The sequence below is a fragment of the Diabrotica undecimpunctata genome, chromosome 4 (genome assembly GCF_040954645.1).
Source record: "Diabrotica undecimpunctata isolate CICGRU chromosome 4, icDiaUnde3, whole genome shotgun sequence".
NCBI classification, from domain to species: domain Eukaryota; kingdom Metazoa; phylum Arthropoda; class Insecta; order Coleoptera; family Chrysomelidae; genus Diabrotica; species Diabrotica undecimpunctata.
In genome coordinates, this window is record NC_092806.1 from 133,006,179 (window position 1) to 133,026,791 (window position 20,613).

The window sequence follows — 20,613 nt, forward strand, 5'->3', positions numbered from 1 at the left end:
GCGTTTGAACACTACCTGGCGTTCCGTTTAGAAGTGACAAGAAATTATTCTACAATTTGGAAAATAAGATGCATAAATTATTGAAAAACCTATGAGCCTATATATAATGAATTCCGCCATGGTTACCATAGCAGACGAAGTTTTGAAATCAGAAAAAGAGCCAGTAAAGAAAAAGGATTGAATGACCGATAACATGCTAGACCTTATTCAGCAAAGAAGAAATTGTAAAAATAAAGATGAGACTCGATATATATCGACAAATAGGATACGAGATTATTCGAGCAAAAGACGCCTGGATGGAACAGAGATTTCATGAGATGGAAGAACTACAAAGAAAACATGACGAGTTTAATATACACAAAAAACTTAAAGAAATTACCTACACTCAGAAAAAAAGAACTCTTCACCTTATGAGAAACTCCAAAGGTAAAATAATTCTCGACTTAAACGAAAAAAAGAAGGATGGACCAACTACATAAAAGAGCTCTTCCTGGATACGAGGCCACCACTTAACATCATAAACTATACGAATACTGGTCCTAGTATTTTAAAAGCAGAAGTAGAGAAAGCCATCAAACAAAGCAAAAATGGGAAATCTCCAGGCCCTGACCAAATACCATCAGACTGGCTCAAACTTCTAGACGATGACAATGTCTCAGAACTAACAAATATTTATAACCACATATACCAAACTGGAACACTACCACGAATATGGTTGGAGTCTACATTTATCACACTTCCAATAAAACCTAATACATCACCATGTAAAGACTTTAGACTAATTAGTCTCATGAGTCACTCTCTCACGCTACTTCTTAGGATAATTCTTAATAGAATCAAGCAGAAATGTGAAGACACAATGGGAAATAAACAATTCGGTCTCAGAGAAGGTTTGGGAGCAAGGGAAGCTTTGTTCTGAATGCTAACACTACTTCAACGATCATGGGAAATACAGAAATCAATTTACGTCTGTTTTATAGATTTTGAGAAGTCATTTGATAGGGTTCAACATGGTAGGCTGTTCGAATATCTAGAAATGATTGGAATAGATGATAAAGATCTGAGACTTTTACAAGATCTATATTAGAATCAAGAAGCTTTTATTCTGGTAGACGGCAAAGAAACAGACAAAATTTGTATTCAAAGAGGCGTTAGACAGGGTTGTGTGTTGTCCCCAACTTTGTTTAACGTTTACTCAGAAATAATTTTTAACGAAGCCTTGGAAGGGCAATGTGGAGTTCGAATCGGGGGAGAAACTATTAACAAACATCAGATATGCAGATGACACCGCGATCATGGCTGAGGTATCGAAGATCTCCAATTCCTTATAGATCGAATCACCTGCAATACCAAACTAAGCATAAATACAACAAAGACAAAGATACTTGTGGTTAGTAAACAAGACCTCGGCGCTATACAACTAATTGTCAATAATGAACCAATAACAAAAATTAACCATTTTAAATACCTAGGATGTTGGATAAACGAGACATTAAATCCGGATGAAGAAATTAAAACTCGTATAGAAATTGCAAGAGGAGCATTTATGAAACTTAGATCTACTCTGAGCAATTCTCAGCTGAACTTACAGCTGAGAATTAAGTTCCTAAAATTTTATGTGTATCCTGTATTACTGTATGGATGTGAAACATGGATTATGAAGGTTAACATGATGAACAAATTAGAAGCCTTCGAGATGTGGTTATATCGTAGAATGCTCAGAATATCATGGGTTCAACACATTTCAAACAGAGAAGTCTTGAACAGAGTAGGTCAAGGTGAAGGCGACTTAATAAAGATGATAAAAAAGAGAAAACTCGAATATCTGGGGTATATAATAAGAGGAAGCATGATGATAAAAAAGAGAAAACTCGAATATCTGGGGCATATAATAAGAAGAAGCAGATACAGGATAATGCAGTTGATATTCAACGGAAAGATCGACGGAAAAAGAGGAATTGGTAGGAAGAAATACTCATGGCTCCGAAACCTTTGTCAATGGAGTGGCTTATCAGCAGATGAATTATTTATTACATGCCGCACAAGATCGAGAACGATATCGGCAAATCGTCATGAAAGCTACCCACGCCTAAAACTTGGGCACGGTACTCAAAGAAGAAGAAGAATAGCATTTTCTTAGACAAGGAAAGAGAGAGGACAGGTAACTCTTATTTAATAAACCTTCGAAAAATGAAGCCAATTTCGATGTGACCGCTGTGTTTTGGTGCCTGTACGTTGCCTATTACTACCTCTCGCAGGGTTACCAGGTCTACTGATTTTTCAGTAGATCTACTGATTTTAACTTCAACTTACTGATTTACTGAAACAATATATTGATCTAATAAAAAATATGTAATGATAAAATCATTTTCAAAAAGTGATCATTATGTCAGTGTTTCAATGTCAATTATAAATTTTGAAAAAAATCTATTTATTGATATATTATCCATTATTCTCAATCTGCTGAAGAAATAAAATATGGCCTCGCAACCTTTCTGGTGCCGGTTTGGCTTCAGTTAATTCCATACGATTACGCGTCCTCTCAGAAAAAGCGGTTTCTAATCTCTATATTTCGCTGAAAAATTTAGAGTAAGTACGTAATATTTTTGATACATATATATATATACATATATATATATATATATATATATATATATATATATATATATATATATATATATATATATATATATATATATAATGCACTTATGATTACAGCTGATCAGTTAGACACAAAAGAAGGGATTAATGGGTATGCAGCTGAAAGTCAAAAGTACTCTTTTTTCAACAATCAAATATATTTCGGTATGCTTTATATCATCATCAATGATAGAAATATGAGATTGAGGCCATTAGATTGAAATGGTATGTAAAAAATCCTCGAAAAAAAATCGGTTGCCTGTAAAGTCGGTTTTACGGGCGAAGATTTTACGTGACAACGTCTTTTTCTCGGTAGAATATTTATTGATATGAATATTATTAAATTGCACAATAGGAACAAGGAATTGAATGAAAATAAGAATTGCACAAATTTTAACTATAGAAATATATTTTGTTTACTAAAACATTGTACATGTAAACTTAAACTTAACTAATTTCTATTTGAGTGATTTTGTTGAGGATAGGACGATGATAGGAGAAATATGAAATGAAAGGAAGTGTTTCTGCTGTAATGTGTCTTGAACGCCAAGAACGCTCGAGAAAGACAGAGACACAAGCACGCACCGATTCAACGCGCCTAATTCTCTAGTGCTGCGCGCGCAGCGGACCGATCATGTTTGAGTGGGAGAGAGACGCAAGGCATTCGCCGGTCCGGCGGGCCTCTCTCTCGTTCGGTGACTCATCGTAACAGACGTGAGCGGGCGTTACACTTTTTAATGAATGACTCCGAGCCACAACCTAATTTAAGACGTTGTCACGAGTTAAAATTTCTTTTTTAAAAAAACAAGTATTGGTTTAAGGAATGAATAACAATAACATTATCACAGGACACTTTAAAACAAAACTTTAAAAAAGTCTATATTTTTATATTAGAAACTTTGAAAGCTTCATTGCTAGGTACAATGTAAAACTTTTTTTACAGAAGTTTTTTTCGGACTTTACCGAGTTTGTCTCTATCGGTAGAAATTTTTGAAAACAGATGAATAACTCAAAAAAAGTTTTAACCTATGATACATATTACAAATTGTATCTATAATCTTATGCAGAATCTAAAAATGTAATAATATATAGGGTATTCTATTTAAAGTGGCATATCTGTCAAAATGGTTTCTTTAAGTTTGTCCAACTTGCAATCCCCATAAAAAAATTTTCATAAATATCGTGTAAGTATGTAGTGTTCGATATATAGATATGTAAGTTCGTTGTGGCACACCCTGTATATACGGAGAACAATCCATGTCATGGAACTGCTTATTAAATCAGAAAAAGACGTGTGTCAAAATACGAAAAACATATTTTACAAATTTACTTAAATGCGCTCTATAAAATAATTGTAAGAGTTTGTATTTTGCAAAATAAGGAATTACAGTTCATTGCTTCAGTAATTCTATATTGGTTGGGTTACTAACCTTCACAACTTGCAATAATGTGAGATCAGCTGACAGTCTACTTATTAAAATTTAAAACATATTGTAATAAATTAAATCTCTTGACCCCGTTGAAGAACCTAGTCAGCTTTTTGCCAAATTTTAAGTAAGTAACCACAGGCCGGTAAAAGCACTTCTACAAAGTGACTCTTCGAATTAGGTTAAGTTATCAAATTTTGAATTATTGTTAGTCACTGCCACTGTCAAATAATGTCCTATCTATGTTTTTGTTCTATGATTCTCAGATCGCCAAAGAATACATTTTTTAAGGAATGTTGAAGAAAACACAATATAGATGAAAACATTAAAATGACCAGTAGGTATACACTTCATTCAATCCCCTAATCAGCTTAACATGAATTTTAAAAAAATAAAGAGTTAGACAGGGAAACTTTTCACCCTAAGACACTTTTCATAGCTACTTTACTAACATACAAAACGGAAAACGAATAGAAGGGTAGTAGTAGACATATATATTTTGTTATGTGATTAAACCACAATTAATTGTAAGGAAAATAACATTTTTTATTTTGTATTAACATTTAGATTTTCAATCCGGAAATCCGTTCTTTCGCCAGGGTTTGCATCAAATATTTAATTGCATCATCATTATTTATACGTCCAAACATCCAATGATTATTAGCATAAAAATACAATCAAAAAACAATGTCTTAATTCGCCTAATTTTAGGCGAATTTAGGCTAAATCTTTATATTAGGGTAACTTCTTAAAGCAAAGCTTAGCTGGTAAAACAGGGAAAGTTTTAGTACACAAATATTTATTACTTCGATAACAGAAAAGATACCATTCAATCTACCAAGTTTGTTTTAAACTTTGCGTATGTGTAGTAATTAAATCACTTCTATCTACCTAATTAATTTCTGATTCTTTTCAGGCTTAATTCTGAGCAAAAAAATCTGCTTTGATGTTACGAGAAATACCAAAGACCCTCTTTACCCAAATGAAAGCCACAAAAGTATCATTTTTTCTCAGTAACTTTTTTTTTTCTAAGTAATTTTTACAATTCTTATGAGATCAATAAAATTTATCACTTTCACTCACCGGTCACTATTCTATTGTTAGAGTCTAATCTTTAAAACGTACAGCACGAATTTTCAATTTTGAGATTTGGCAAAAAATATAAGTAAACGTACAGCAACACAGCTTCAGCTACAAATTCCACTCAATACCGTCTTCATGGAAGCATTTCCCGTGACGTAAGTTCGTTTGTAATGTGAAAGTTTAAGTTCAGCGTTTTTTAGAGATATTTCAAATGCCTCGTATTTGTTGTGAAAACTCAAATTCGAAATTTCGTGTTATAGGATTTGAAAATTAGTCTCTAATAATGGAAATTCCATAATCGGTCAATGGAAGTAATAAATGTTACTGATCTCATGAGAATCATAAAAAATGCCAAAAATTGCGCAACATTTAGTTATTTAACAGCTTCATAGAAACTGACTTCATTTGCGGCAAAACGCAAAAATTGCATACCAAAACTGCACTTATCACCTTTAAAATGCATTTTGACTTTTGTGTATAGGATACTCTAATCAAAAGATATTGAATTTGTACCCTCGAGTTCAAGTGGTGTTTCTGAGAGAATCGTTCATTCTACACTAAAAGTAGCACTACAATAAACATTTTTGTTGAATATTATTATCAGCTAAATTGGTTGTTTTTTTGCGTAGCAAAAATTTTTTGCTACGGCGTACAGATTTTGGTAAACCGATTTTTGCCGCCCCCTTCCTTCGAGGGAAGTTTTAGGGGGTAGGAATGGCAAACTTTTTTACGTCTTTTTTTGGAGTCCTAAAACTGACATTCTCAGCAAAATGTTAATGTCAATGTCAATGTTCGTCTAATTATTAGAGATTTTAGATTTTAGTTCGTCTCATTTTCAGAGATTAAATCTCTGACGTCTGAACTAATAAATACGCGAATTGTTTAACCCTTTCGAGTCGGGTTTTTTTTTGTAGCAACGGTATGAAATTTAGAACTTTTTTGTTTAAAACGTATAATTATGCAAAAATACACGTGATATAAAGGACTAAAATTAAGATCAATATTTAATGTATGTGAAAAGGTGTAAAACATGTTTTGCACAAGGGTACATTGCAGCTCTGACATAGTGTGGTGTTTCATTTTTCTTTTTTCTGAGAACATCGTTGACGTCTTCTACGGGTCATTTTTGTTCGATAGGTAAATGATCTCCCACGTTAATAATTTTTTTTTTGTTTCTTTGCTAGAGGACGTACAAGTGAACGTCCTCTGAAAAGCCTTCACTTTCGTCTGAGGACGAAAGTGAAGGCTTTTCTTTTGACAGCAGCATGGCTTCTTACCAATGAAATAAGTCCCTCAGCTGCACTAATTAGAAAGGACAAAAAATGTGTTTTTTCTTTCCTTTCTAGATCATTGTGTAGTACATGAAAATTTCCAACAGCCATCATCAGAAAGCGAAAAAATAATTTAAAAAATTTCTTCCACTATTTGGTAGACTTCCTATCAAAGTCATACAAGCCTGGACCTAACAGATCAAAATATGATCTGTTAGGTCCACGCCGCCCATTTTCTTATTGTACATGTCAAAAAGTTTAAGACATCGCACATTCATTTTAGAGCCACTCTTCATTTTTCGTTTCACTTCTACCTGCTTATCTACAAAGCAATTGCTTACTGCTAACAAATCTTTAGTATCTAGCCATCAACTAACTATGGTACCATGGTTATTTACTTTGAATTCTGAGTCACCACGATTCAACTTCCCAAGAAATTTAGGTACATTAAGGGGCGCTCATAACGAGGCGCCGACCGTCGATCGGACCATAGGATGATATCATATATATTATCATCGTCACGTAAAATAAATGCATTATTTAAAAACTGCCAGCGTTCACCGTCAACGCGCAGCCATCAGCCCAGCATCGAGCCAGGTATCGGAACATAGACTTGGACCATAGTATTCAAGCTTAGTATTTTTTGGACCCTCGATCCTAGTACTCTACGATCGACACTACGAGACGCCGACCACCGACCTCAGACCATCGCATCGATCGCAAGGTAAAATAAATGCATTTTATTTTAACTGCGAGCGTTCACTGTCAGTGCTATGATCTAGGCGAGGATACCATGCGATGGTCTCCGTACTTGGTCTCCTTACTCTCTTGTAATTATTATTCCTATAGCTGGATAAGCCAAAGTATTAAGTAGTCTAATAAATAAGAAAAAGCTGTCAAAATACAATAATACATCAGTTCTACTTATAGTACTAACTAATTTGGTCACTATTTCCTTTCCCTCGTATATATAAAAATCGTATGCATATCTTGTTGCAGAGTCGCTTGGTACCCATATTTTTATTCCCCATTTAATGGGTTTCGTGGGTAGGAACTGTGTTAGGGAAGACCTTCCTTTAAATTTCGCCATTGACTCATCAATGCTTAGAAAAGCCGCCTCTGTTCGATATTTTGGAAATGTTAGTTTTAGACATTTAGCAACATCCTCGATGTAATATGAAATATGTAATAATCATTGAAATATGGAACTAGATTGTATGCCACGATTAGTGTGATACCCTTTTCTAGGTGTCGTTTCCAAATTTCTCTAGTTCTATTTCGATCGTCACTTATCATCTGTCTTCATCATCCACTAGTCTCAAAAGGATCGACTTCTGATTCTGTATCGCTGGTAAAAATGGCTGCTGGCTCCTCCTCTAGCTCTTTGTGCATCAATATCTTTCTACTGTTCTAGAACAAAACTAGACTGTTGGGACACATATAACCCACCCTATCTGTCTGTGGGGACATATTTCACCCATAAAACAAAATACTAGTTTAATTGAATATATTTACCTTTTTTGTAGATAACTCCACTTACAAAAACAAATTCGCAAAAACAGTAACAGCGCACAACGGTCCCTGTGGTAATCATCAACAAAACTACATAAACAAATTCCACAGATCAACATTACGGGAAAATACAGCACGAAAACGGTTCGCAATTTTGCCGTTTACACAAATTATTCTTTTAAAATTGTCATTAAGTTCTTAAAAAGTCGGTTACGATAAAAATTCATATAAAAAGGTTCAGGTTTAGTCCAACAGACTTGATGATTTTATGACTGGGATACATACGTCCCGTCAAACTCGAAAGAGTTAAAGCGAATAACGCAGATTTTAAATCGGAAATAACTACTGGATGGTCAGAAATTCTTTTTTTAACAGGCCATTCTAGAGCTTTATATACTGTAAAAAGTTATGCAAAATATACAGAGTAGTGCTGATTTAAGTTAAATATTATGGATTCTTGGTGGCCCCAAGGTTTTCCTTTCTTACGACTATAAAAAATCAAAAAAATAATGAGTTTTAAGTAAGTATTTTACCTTCGTAGATGTTTTCAATCTTGTGGTCCAATTCAGTAGTCCAAGTAGAATACAGAGCAACATCATTCGATGTAGCGATTGCTACGACCTCCGCATTTGGCGATAGAGCAATTAATGCAAGGTTTCCAGATTTTTCGTACTGTCCAGATTTAAGTAAACGAGCGTTTTCTCCTTGCTTGTAGCTAACTGCAAATTAAATTAAAATTAATTTAAAAAAAAATTATTACTTAACATGTACTTAACGCTGCATTACTTTATATTAACGAAGTATTTATTACAGATTATCTGATAAGGGTTCTTCTGTTAAAGTGCCGTCTCCCTACGGACGTTGGCAATCGTAATGGTTATTTTTTACTTTTAAACTCGCTGCTCTAAACAAATCAATCGATAACATTCACGCAGATTATTCAACCAAGATTTTTGCCTTAGACCTACAGATCTTCTTTTGTTAGAAGTGGCATTATTCGTATAAATGTTGATGTGGTAATCTTTATTCATCTGTTTATTTCTAAAGTATGATTATTTGTTTCATTCATTAAAGTTCACCAGTAATGATATGTTTTTACTTGTTTTCCTGTTTAACCGGGTACAGTTTCGAATGTTTTTCAGCCAGGATATTTGTCTTTCATAATATGGTGCAACAACTCGTACTTCTCATTTCTAAGTATGTGCCCCAAATATGCTGGCTTTCTCCTTTTAATGGTGATCAAAAGGTCTCTGTCTCTTCCCATTCTGTGCAACACCATCTCGTTATATTATCGGTTCATGGTATTTTCAAAATTCTTGTGAAAAGCCTAATCTCAAAAGCTTCCAGCTTTCTCATAAAGTCAAAATTAACAGGAAAAAAAAGTAAAAAGACAGTTAAGATTTGATTTCACATATAGTGCGTCTGTATATCCCCTTATACGTATTTCACCCTAAAAGAGATCTTCAGAACGGCTATTCACAGACGCTCTGAACGTCAAAATAAATCTTTCCTGTCTTGGTAGAAGCAACTCTAACATGGCTTCGTATGGACGTAAATAGCGACATCTGATAATAAATCCGTAACCTAATTTTTCGAAACCTATTCAGATTTCTACTTTAATCTGTGCCTTCTAAGAATTTCAAGGCAAAACAGACGTTGAAAAAGATGTTATTAGAGACATGGGGAATCTAAAGTTGCATTCCACAACCCATGTCTCTAATAACATCTTTATCAACGTGTGTTTTGCCTTGCAATTCTTAGAAGGTACAGATTAAAGCAGAAATCTGAATTGGTTTCGAAAAGTTAGTTTACTGATCAACATTAACAGTTTAAGTTTCGGCACCATAAAGATGGATATCACATTTTACCATACGATATCGGATTTTCAAATTGAGACTTTGGTTACTCAGAAATTTCCTCATCTTCAAAAATCGTTCTAAAATGTTATAATTTATTGTCAATATTGGTTCCATATTTTTTGGTCTTTTGTAATAAGCAAATATTTTGTTTTTTAGCGTTTATTCTTCACTATTTATAATTTAACACTATTTATACTTAAGTTTTCCATTCGATATTGTAGATCTTCTGTGTTTGTTGCGAGGATCACAGTATCATATATAGCGTTACTTTTTTTGGACACAGTTACAAATATTGTATTGATAGACCTATTGGTCAGAGAAGAAGAGGAAGACCTAGAACCTAGGTTCCTTGATAACATCGATGAATACATGAGAAATATGGAAATAAGTGCTTGGAGGAGAAAGCGATGGATAGGGACAACTAGAGAGATATTCTTGAGGAGGCTAAGACCCACGTAGGGTTGTAAAGCCAAAATGATGATGATACAAATATTGTATTCAACCAGTTATCTGGTAATTTGCCTCTGCTGTATATCTTGTTTAGAAAAGAGGTTATAATTGCAGCACTCTCGATATCTAATAGTAGTAATAATTCTATACGTATCTCGTCGAGACCAAGAACCTTTCTTTGTTTAGCCTGGTCGGTAGTCTTTTGCACGCGTCAGACTAGAATCGGTGGACCCGTGTCTCTGTTAGATTTTCTTTCTTGGTAGATCCTTTCATCGTCTTTAAATAATGCTGTTATGTAATTGCCTAGAGTCTTGAAAGATAATTGGTATATAAATTCTGCTTTTAACCGTTAATTCTTTCAGTTTTTAATGCAAATGGAAGCTGTTGTGTAAGTAGATGCAAAGTATAAAGATCTTTCAGGTTGCTCTGTGTAAAAAACTGCGATACCAAACGATACGTTTTAAATCTACAATCTACAACTTAATATTACACGAAATAACTTCCGTAATCGCAGCAGGCAAGATTATTCACACCATAGACTAACCGTATGAAGGTAAACAATAATATTCGTGTACCACGTGTAACCCGTGGCCTTATCGGATTCGGGTTACACGAGACAATGGAAATAAAAAAAAATATTAAAACTATAATAAAAAGTCCCAATAGTTAAGGGAATAAAGCAAATGACGCTTTTAGAAATGTATGTGTTGATAATATACAATAAATGGTATATAGAATAAAAAGCTCAAATTTCTAGATTAGATATTATATACTGGAAACTGCATGATTAAGAAACCATAAATTATTGTAACTCATTTATCATCTTTATTTTTCATCCTCCTACAATTAACCTAACCGTAGATCTGTGTACTGCGATTTGACTGCTCTAGATACATTTGACCGCTATGGCTATCGCTGTACTTTTGGCGATTGTATTATAATTATGTGATTGTGTTTTATTTAATTCAAAAATATTCCAATTGGAATAGGGAAAAATTCATTTAAACATGTAATTCAGGTTGATGATACATACACATATAAATAAATACATACATTGATGAATCATCCATCCACGATGATAATACTGCACTAAAATAATTAATGCAGTTGTAAATAATATAAAGGTAGTCCCATAATTAACTGGATATTACCTGAGAAATGATAAATAACCTTAAAACAAATTGTTTGAGCCTTATGTAACAGAGGAAGATATCTTAAACATAATAAAATATAAAATTTAAAACAAAGCATCGTGTGGTTTTGATGAAATATCAGGTATAGTAATTAAGAAAATGGCGTCTCAGATTTTGACACCACTTTCTCACATTATAAATGCTTCTTTCAATACTGGTGTTTTTCCCAGTATGCTGAAAACTTCTATCATTTCACCGGTATTAAAACAAAGTGATCCTGAATTAATGTCGATCATTTTCGACCATTGTCTGTTCCATCTGTCATATCTAAGATTATTGAATACGCAATGCTAAAACAACTTTTATTATTTTTAGATATCGCCCAAATTATCACAAAGGATCAACATGGATTTCGAAATAAATTTTCTACGTCCACAGCCATTAATAGTTTCTATGAGGAAATCTTAATCTCAATTAAAAACAGTGAAAATCCAACTGCCATTTTTTGTGACCTCAGTCGTGCTTTTGATTATGTGCAACACGATGTACTCCTCGATAGATTGTACAGATATGGTGTTAGGGGAACTGCCCATAGTTGGTTCCTATCTGAAAGACCGGCACCAAATACTTAGAGTGAAAAATAACTTCAAGATTTCAATGTCTGATCCGATTGTCAATAAGAATGGAGTACCACAGGGCTCCATATTGGGCCCGATATTATTTATTTTGTATATTAATGAACTATCATATGTAATGTCTGATGCATTTGTATCAGTTTATGCGGATGACTCAACAATGCTATATCGCGATAAAGACATAAATTTTTTACAAGATAAAATAACAATATCACTGAAGACCTTCTCTGATTCGTCCAGTAATCAGTCGCTCCTGTTCAATGTTCACAAAACTAAATTTTTATCATTTACATCCCGTTCAAATTCTACTAAACCTGATTTAAGTATTTCCATCAATGGTGAGAGTATTTTGAGTTTTTAGGAGTGACTTTCGACTCTCATTTATCTTTTAAGACTCATTGTTGGAATGTATGTAAAAAACTCAATTCTAAATGTTATCAATGGAGAAATTCGGGTAGAATACTTAGTCTGCAGTACCTTCGTGTTTTTTATTTTGCTGAGGTACAATCGACAATGAGTTACGGTATTACTGTCTGGGGTGGCTCTTCTTGTATAAAGGACGTTTTCAAGGCCCAAAAGCGTATTGTCAGATATATTGCAGGTATTCCGTATGGTTGGTCTTGTAAAAACCTATTTAGAGATTTAAATATATTAACAGTGTATGGAATTTACATTTTGGAATTATTGATACTAATTCATAAAAATAAAAGAACGTTTTTATGTAACAGTGATATTCACTCACCCAACACAAGAAATAAGAGACAGTTTGTAATACCCTATCGACATTTAGAAATAAGTAGAAAGTCATCTACTGTCTGTGGTTCACTACTGTATAATCAACTTCCTCAAAAATTTAAAAACATTAATTCAACTACAGCTTTTAAGAACCAAGTCAAAGAGTACCTAGTGACCATGTGTCCTTATACATTAGGTGAATATTACGAGAGTGTATCTGTGAATGCAAAAGCTGCAACATAACCAAATTTAATATTATTTTAATTATATGTCTATATTGTACGTTTTTATGTATTTTAATGTTTTAAATATTTTTAATGTATTGTTTCCATTTTTTTGTAATGTTTAATATTTATAATTTTCATTATATACCTCATCAAGATAAGAGAAGCTTGAGGAAGACCACCGACGCGATGGACAGACCAAATACGTAGAATATTGTATAACTGGATACAACTTGCACAAAATAGAATTTCCTAGAGGATTATGAAGGAGGCTCATATCCAGAAGTAGACGCTAGAAGCTGTATAATGATGATGATGGCTAAACTGAAAATCCTTATGCATTCCAAAAACACAATTTTCAACATCTTTTCCAGATATATTTGGTTTGTTGGCATATTTCGGGATTGTATTTTGAGACTATTCGAATTATCAACTAGGCTTAATGTGCATATCACTTTTTATGGACTTACTAATTTTTTGGAAGGATTTACCTTTAAGTTTAAAACGTGACCCTAAGTATATGCATGACAATGACCAACATATTGTAGACTAGAAGTTAGAAATTATTTGGATGACATTTACCCTTAGTATATTAAAGGATTGGTAGTAGTTTTTACTGATGGCCAGCATGTAGCGCCGATCTAAATCCCCTAGATTTTTTACTTCCGGAGTGACCTAAAATCCTTTTTATATAAAGTTACTTGTATATAAAATATAGGCGTAAATAAAATGAAACAACTGTGAGACATTATGGTATGATTGTAGAGGGAGTAAACGTTAGGGAACATCCATAAACTACGTAGTAAAAAATTTGAACCTCTTAATACCTTCCCAGCTCTTCGTCGTAAAGCGTCGTTTACAGATGAGACCCTCTCTCATCTCTCATTTAATTTAATTTTGATCTTTTTTAAATTAACTATAAAACTGTATATAAGTATTAAAACTTCACATTTTTATATGATTATCGCTACTTTGACTAATGCTTCCTCCTGTCATATACTATCTTAAAAAGCAAAGTCCCCTTTCCTCCTCTCTAAGACGTAGTTTATGGATGTTCCCATATCAGGGCCTAAAGAAACTAACTCAAATACTAATTATATCAAATAACAAGTAATTTAAACAACATATTTGGATGATATATTAAATTAAACGATAGACATTTTTAACAATTATTGTAATTTGTTGCTATTTTGTTTTTTAATTATTCAATTATACTGTCAATTAGGTTCATTTAATTACCTGTTTTAAATTGATTTACTTTATTAAATACTTCATTCAAGCATTTGCATTTTATTTTGCAAAACGCGCTAATGCACTTCCCAATTGGAAAGAAAGTATAAAAATTTCTTTTTTTTTTTTAATTGATACATTTGAATTTTAAAAATTCTTAAAAAAGGATTAGTTAACATCAAAATGTTTTAGATCTTACCAGACCTTATCAGTTAGTTGATATATTATGAGCAAAGAGTCACTTACAACTACATAGATATAAAACCCAGCGGCGGCTCGTGGCTTAAAAAAGTGGTGAAGATGAGGAAAACTTGCCTGAGCCAAAAGTAGTTTTGGTACCTACTTCGCGCCCAAATCCCATTAAAAATTCGTTAAAAAAAATGTATAGAGTGTAGGGCGCTAATAACTTGAAAACAGTTTTTTAGGGCACTTATACTAGATACGATTCGTTCTGCTTGCCTGGGGTATTTTAGTTCTGAACCTTGACATTTCATTGAGGGTTTTTTGGGGATTAAAACACCACGCCTGCTAAAACGGGTTGGTGAGTTTCGATTCAGCCGCCCACTCCGAGTCAGATGCTGATTGCAGCCGACCACTCTGGATCAGACGCAGATGTTTAAAATACTGGTTGGTCGACCATGTAAAAGAACATCCCTTTTATCTTCATTTTTAAAATGCCTAAACGGAGTCTCTAATATATTACAATCCAACTCATTCATTTAGCCACCATTTAATATAGTCTTCTGGAAGTCATCATACAGGGTAGAGTCGATGGCAAAAAGGGAAAAGGTAGAAACAGGAAATCATGGCTGCGAAATATTCAAGATTGGACAAAAAATATTGTAGACGAATTATTCCACGTTGCAAAAGACAGAGAAACTTTTAGAAATGTGGTCGCCAACCTCCGTTAATGGAGACGGCATAGGAAGAAGAAGAAGTTATTAATTGGATTCATGTCTGTCTAAAATTATTTTTGTCCAAACGAAATCCACGAGAACACTTTATATCCAAAATCCGAAACAAACCACAGAGAAATGTATTAATAAAGTGCACTAAACAAATAAAATTAATACTGTGACTAAACTAAACTAATAAATACTATACTATACACTATACTATATAAAAAATATCTATATAATAGACTAAATTTCAAAATATTGTCGCTGAGAGAAATTTCCGAAAAATAGGAATACCAAATACACGTCCAACAGTGGGTGAAGACGGATAATGTATTTTTAGACGGAACTGCACTCACCAGTTTTCTCAGCTATCACTAAGCATAGGCTGACGTCACGTTGCCATGGCAACCGTGAACCCTTATGCAGATGCATTTCGCATTTCAAAAATTATATTCACCTATTCCTGAATCCTACACGGCTAGTGACACAGGTCAGGACTTGACCGTCAAGTACGTACCGCTAATAAAGCTAGTTGTCTTTTTTAATTTTTAGATTAATTAAAAGAGAATAAATAATTGATTTCAGAATTTAGATATAATAATGTTGCTTTCATTTTTTATTTATTTGTCTGAATTTAATTATATTTTTTTGGTGAACCTCACCTTCACCTACTTCACCTGGCCGGCCGCCGCTGATAAAACCATGCTGACGTTGACGTAATGTCGATAATTAAAACTTTTAAATAAAGGAAAATTATATATTATATTTATATGGGGTTAAGCGACAATTGATCGCAATGAAAATCACCATTGCCAAAGAAGAATGTCGTTTTCTCATGAAATAGTACATAATATCAATGAAAATTGTATTAAAATTAACACAATTGTCTATTGAGTAACAACAGATTTACAAAATCCATTTTTTCAAAATATAGACATAAACAAATAAAACAAAGTAAGCAAAAAGTCAATGAATTTGGATTAGCTGACAGATCTTTGCGATATGACAGAACCGTAAATAACATTTTATGTAATTTTCTGATGTGGTTTGTAGCTTGATCATTTTACGCATAGCAACACAGGGCATGATCCATTATACCGTTTATTATTAATATTATAATCAGTATTTGTTCGAGTGCTTTATATTGGTATGTTGGTGGGTCAGCTCGATAGAGGTTGAACATATGAGGCGTGGGCACTGATCCTTGGGGACCTTTGCATAAGATTTTTAATTTACTAAATGATCCCCGCATTAACCCTTGGAAGGTCCTGTTAGATCGCATATTTTCCAGCATAGAGGTCATCGTTTTGCATTTGGTAGCTATTAGAAACTTGAATTCTAATCCCTCTCTCCATGCAGTGTCGTAGGCAACTGTTAGGTCTACGAATATTGCACCTGTTTTCATACGTTGCTATATGGTGAAATGGTAACGAAATATCATTCATCTGAGCGAATGGTTTAATTTGAGCTCCATACAACTGTTTATGCTGCAACTGCCATGTTGATATCCAGCATTCGATAGAAAACGAAACTTTACGAAAGAAGAAGAATATGGTATATTGACTAAGAGCTCTTGTTAACGACAACGGTCAACGGGTCGGTTTTGACACCGTCCCGTCGGCCGTTGCGCAGTGTCTTTCAGGTTCTTATGAATGTTTGTTCACGCAACGGCAACCAACACGTTGGTTTTCACCGTCTACGTATCCAGTCCCCCTCGGCAAGACGTTCGACGGGACGGTACCGTGAACCCTCAGTGAAACTTTTTAGTTTATGGAAGTGTGTTAACGGCGTTGGGCGAGCATCCGTTGTTTCAATAAATTTCTTTCTTTGTTGCCGCTAAAATATGGATTTTGATATGAAAATTTTAATAAGTGCGGTAGAAAATCGACCTGTGTTGTGGGATAAAACCACGGAAAGCTATAAAAATAAACAGCTCATGTATTAATTTAATTTAATCAGCGTTTTAATTTATCATGTACTATTCCTAACAATTTGCGGAAAGTTTCTTGACCCATTCGGAAGTAATTGAAGAATTTTGTTTCGTCTTTTTTCAATTCTTCGTAAAGTGTATGGAAAGCACCATACTTTTCTCTTTCTAACAAAATAGGATGTATCCATATTTTTCTTTTACGCTTCTCCCGTTTCTTCTGCATTTTTTATACAAATAATACGCTAGTATAACTTTTTGCTTTGACGACAACATGATATAACATATATTGCGTGCACTTGTTACTTTAAAACTGACGATATTTCGGAGATTTCAGACTGTCAACGGACGCATATCCCTTGAAATTTATGAACCGTCGACACGGGTACCCGTTTAGCATCGGCCCGTTACCCGTTGAAAAAACGTTCGTTAACAAGAGCCCTTAGGCAACGACTTGTTAGACGCTTCCAAATAAACTGCTATTCACGTTTTATCCGAATAAAGGATGTTTGCGTAAACACCTTGCTTTTTAAATGTTTAAAACCAAATACTGTAAAAAACGTGCATGACAATGTCATGTTAACGTAGCCTATAGTCCTTTTCCATCATATTGATAGCACATTATGTATGCAAATCCTCAACAGGTCAAAAAACCATAGACGTCACCCTATACTTGTTTTGAAATAAATAAAAAAAATTTAATATTTTAAGATGCCGTCAACAATTCATTATCTTTTAAAAAATCTTCTGTAAAATAAGTGTCCACTAATCTCACTATACGTTTTTTGTGCGTAAAAAACGTCAGTATATATGCCATACGATTATTGTTAATTATACACGAGAGAATTCAATGTTTCACGAAATAAATTAATGTAAACAGTAATTTAAAGGTGATTATTGTTTTCTATACAAGTTAACGCCTGACACAAAAAGAATACCTTCTTTGAACGATTACTTGGAATTACTGATAAGGCTTCACTAAGGATAGTTTAACCCATTTGAGCCTACCGTCCTTTATAAAGGCCAGAAGGTTTCTTCTAGTACATTATAAATTTAAACTTTTCAAATGTAGATGCCGTATTAGTTTTACAATCCTAAATTATCATATTACCCATGGAATCTTATTATGAATCATTTAGTAAATAATTTCCAGTGTGTTAGGAAGTTTTTGTGTAGGAGTGATTTCAGCTACTTGAAATGGATAAAGCTAGGTAAGCTATTTCTGTTGTGTTTATAATTAGTGATGTCGGATCGTGATAAAATATAAAGTTTAGAGATGAAATAATTATTTAACGCTTATACAAAAGAATTTTTGTCGGTAATAATATCATAACACGTGCTCAAAGTATCATGTTCTTTTAAAAGGCCAGTAGGACAATCAGCGTCTATAGTGTTCTGTATTACTAATAAATGTTTTTTTTATTTTTCTCAGTCGTTCGTACTGGAAAAAGCCCCTTACGCTAGCGGAGCTACTTGAAGAAATAGAAAAAGAAGATATTGACGTTCCAGATAGCATTGCAATTTTGCCTCCTGAAAATGCTAACGATGACGTTACCGATGAGGATTCGGGTGAAGAAGATAATGTTGATATTGAGAATTTACCTGGATATCAACTTAGGGCAGAGTGTCAAGTTAATCTACCAAATCAATCTGATTCAGATAATGATAAGTCATTAGCAGACTTTGTTGAACACAAACCTAAGAAATTTAAAAAATTCAAGTACTCAAAACGAGATTTACAATCGAATTTCTCTACATGGATTCCAATTCAATCCGTAAACAATCGGCGTTCACCAGCAACGATATTTAAATTGTTTATGGTTGATATATTTAAGCAAATTACGGAATATAGTAATACATATGCCCAACAAAAAAATTCTGTAGGTGATATATCTACGGATGAAATGTTCTGCTTCATTGGTATATTACTGCTTAGTGGTTATTGCTCTGTTGCTAGAAGAAAAATGTATTGGCAAAATTCTGATGATACAAATAATAAAGTAGTTTGTTCAGCTATATCCAGAGATCGATTTCAATATATTCTGACAAACATTCACTGCAATGATAACACCCAACTGGATAAGCAAGATAAGTTCTCTAAAATGAGACCAATCTTCGAATCTCTGAACAAAAAATTCTTCGAATATGCTCCAATAGAAGAAAACCACAGAATATATGAAGCTATGGTGCCCCATTTTGGACGCCATAGTTGCAAACAATTCATCCGTGGAAAGCCCATTCGCTGGGGCTACAAGTTTTGGGTTGGAGCAACAAGACTTGGATATATCATTTATTTTGATCCATATCAGGGAGCATCTTCAACTCTACCACCAACATATAGTCATTTAGTTTTAGGGTCAAGTGTTGTTCTCAAATACGCCGATTACAGAAGATGCCATTTGCGCCATTTCATTTTTTTTTTGATAACTACTTCACATTTTTGTCTCTCATAAAAGAATTGAAGTTCAGAAACATAAAAGGTACAGGTACCATAAGAGTAAATAGAATTCAAGAATGTCCCCTAAAAACAATAAAAGAGATGAAAAACTGGAGAGAGGTGCTTTTGATTATTCCATGGTAGACGATGATAGTATAATATGTAATTGGAACGATAATAGTGTCGTTACTTTTTTATCGAACGTGTCTTCAGTTTTCCCTCTAAATAAAGTAAAACGATTTTCACAATCCGAGAAGAAGCATATATACATAAATCAACCTAAGCCCATACAGCTGTACAACGAAAACATGGGTGGAGTTGACTGAAGCGACCAGAATATTGCTCAGTATCGAACAACTGTACGAGGAAAAAAGTGGTATTTTCCTTTGATATCCCTTTGTGTCGATATGGCAGTTCAGAATGCATACCACTTTAAAAAACAGGATGGCGGAAAACTTGACCAGTTAGAATTCCGAAGGGCTATTGCAGTTGAGCTGTTAGAAACGCACAAGCGAACCACCAAAAGGGGACCTTCAAAAGCGCCAAGCAATCAACGGGAACACTTACGTTATGATAGGTTGGATCATTTAGTAACCTATCAAGAACAGCAACGAAGATGCGCACACTGCCATAAAAAGGCAAATTTTATTTGTCATAAGTGTAATGTTGTCCTTCATCCTAAAGAATGCTTTTATAATTATCACACTCAATGAATATAAATTGTACTTGTGCTAATAAATAAATATTTTTGGAAAAAAAATTTTTTTCATTTAAAGTAACTTATAGTTCTACTGTCCTTTTAAAAGAACACCAAATTGTGGCCAATCTGAAGGTCGGATATTTTTTTGTTTATTTTTTCCTGACTTTTGAAGCCTTTTTAATCACTACTCAATGTATACATTCAGGTTTAAACAAAAAAAAGTTTCAGGACTAAATGGGTTAAGTAGTTTTTATGCCACATTACAGCTTATGCCAATATAATAAATTAGAAATTGTTTGCATCTTCTATTTAGTTTGTAGATGTACATTGTTCATGTCTTACCTACCTACGTTTTTGGTGTCGATATTTTGTTATTTGCATTTAAAAATGACGTCGACAACAGGTTTTATCCCGGTTAAGTGTAGTTTTAAAGGTGCCTTCAGTCTAAGAG

The 20,613-nt window shown here is 33.7% G+C and overlaps 1 protein-coding gene across 1 annotated transcript in view; it reads right to left on the reverse strand.

The window, feature by feature from the left end:
- The window catches only part of prage (RNA exonuclease prage), a 312,334-nt gene that overhangs the window by 12,945 nt on the left and 278,776 nt on the right, over nucleotides 1–20,613 (reverse strand). The window contains exon 6 of the mRNA XM_072530316.1: nucleotides 8,467–8,652. Coding sequence (XP_072386417.1) covers nucleotides 8,467–8,652 — 186 coding nt within the window. The remainder of the gene's footprint in view (nucleotides 1–8,466; nucleotides 8,653–20,613) is intronic.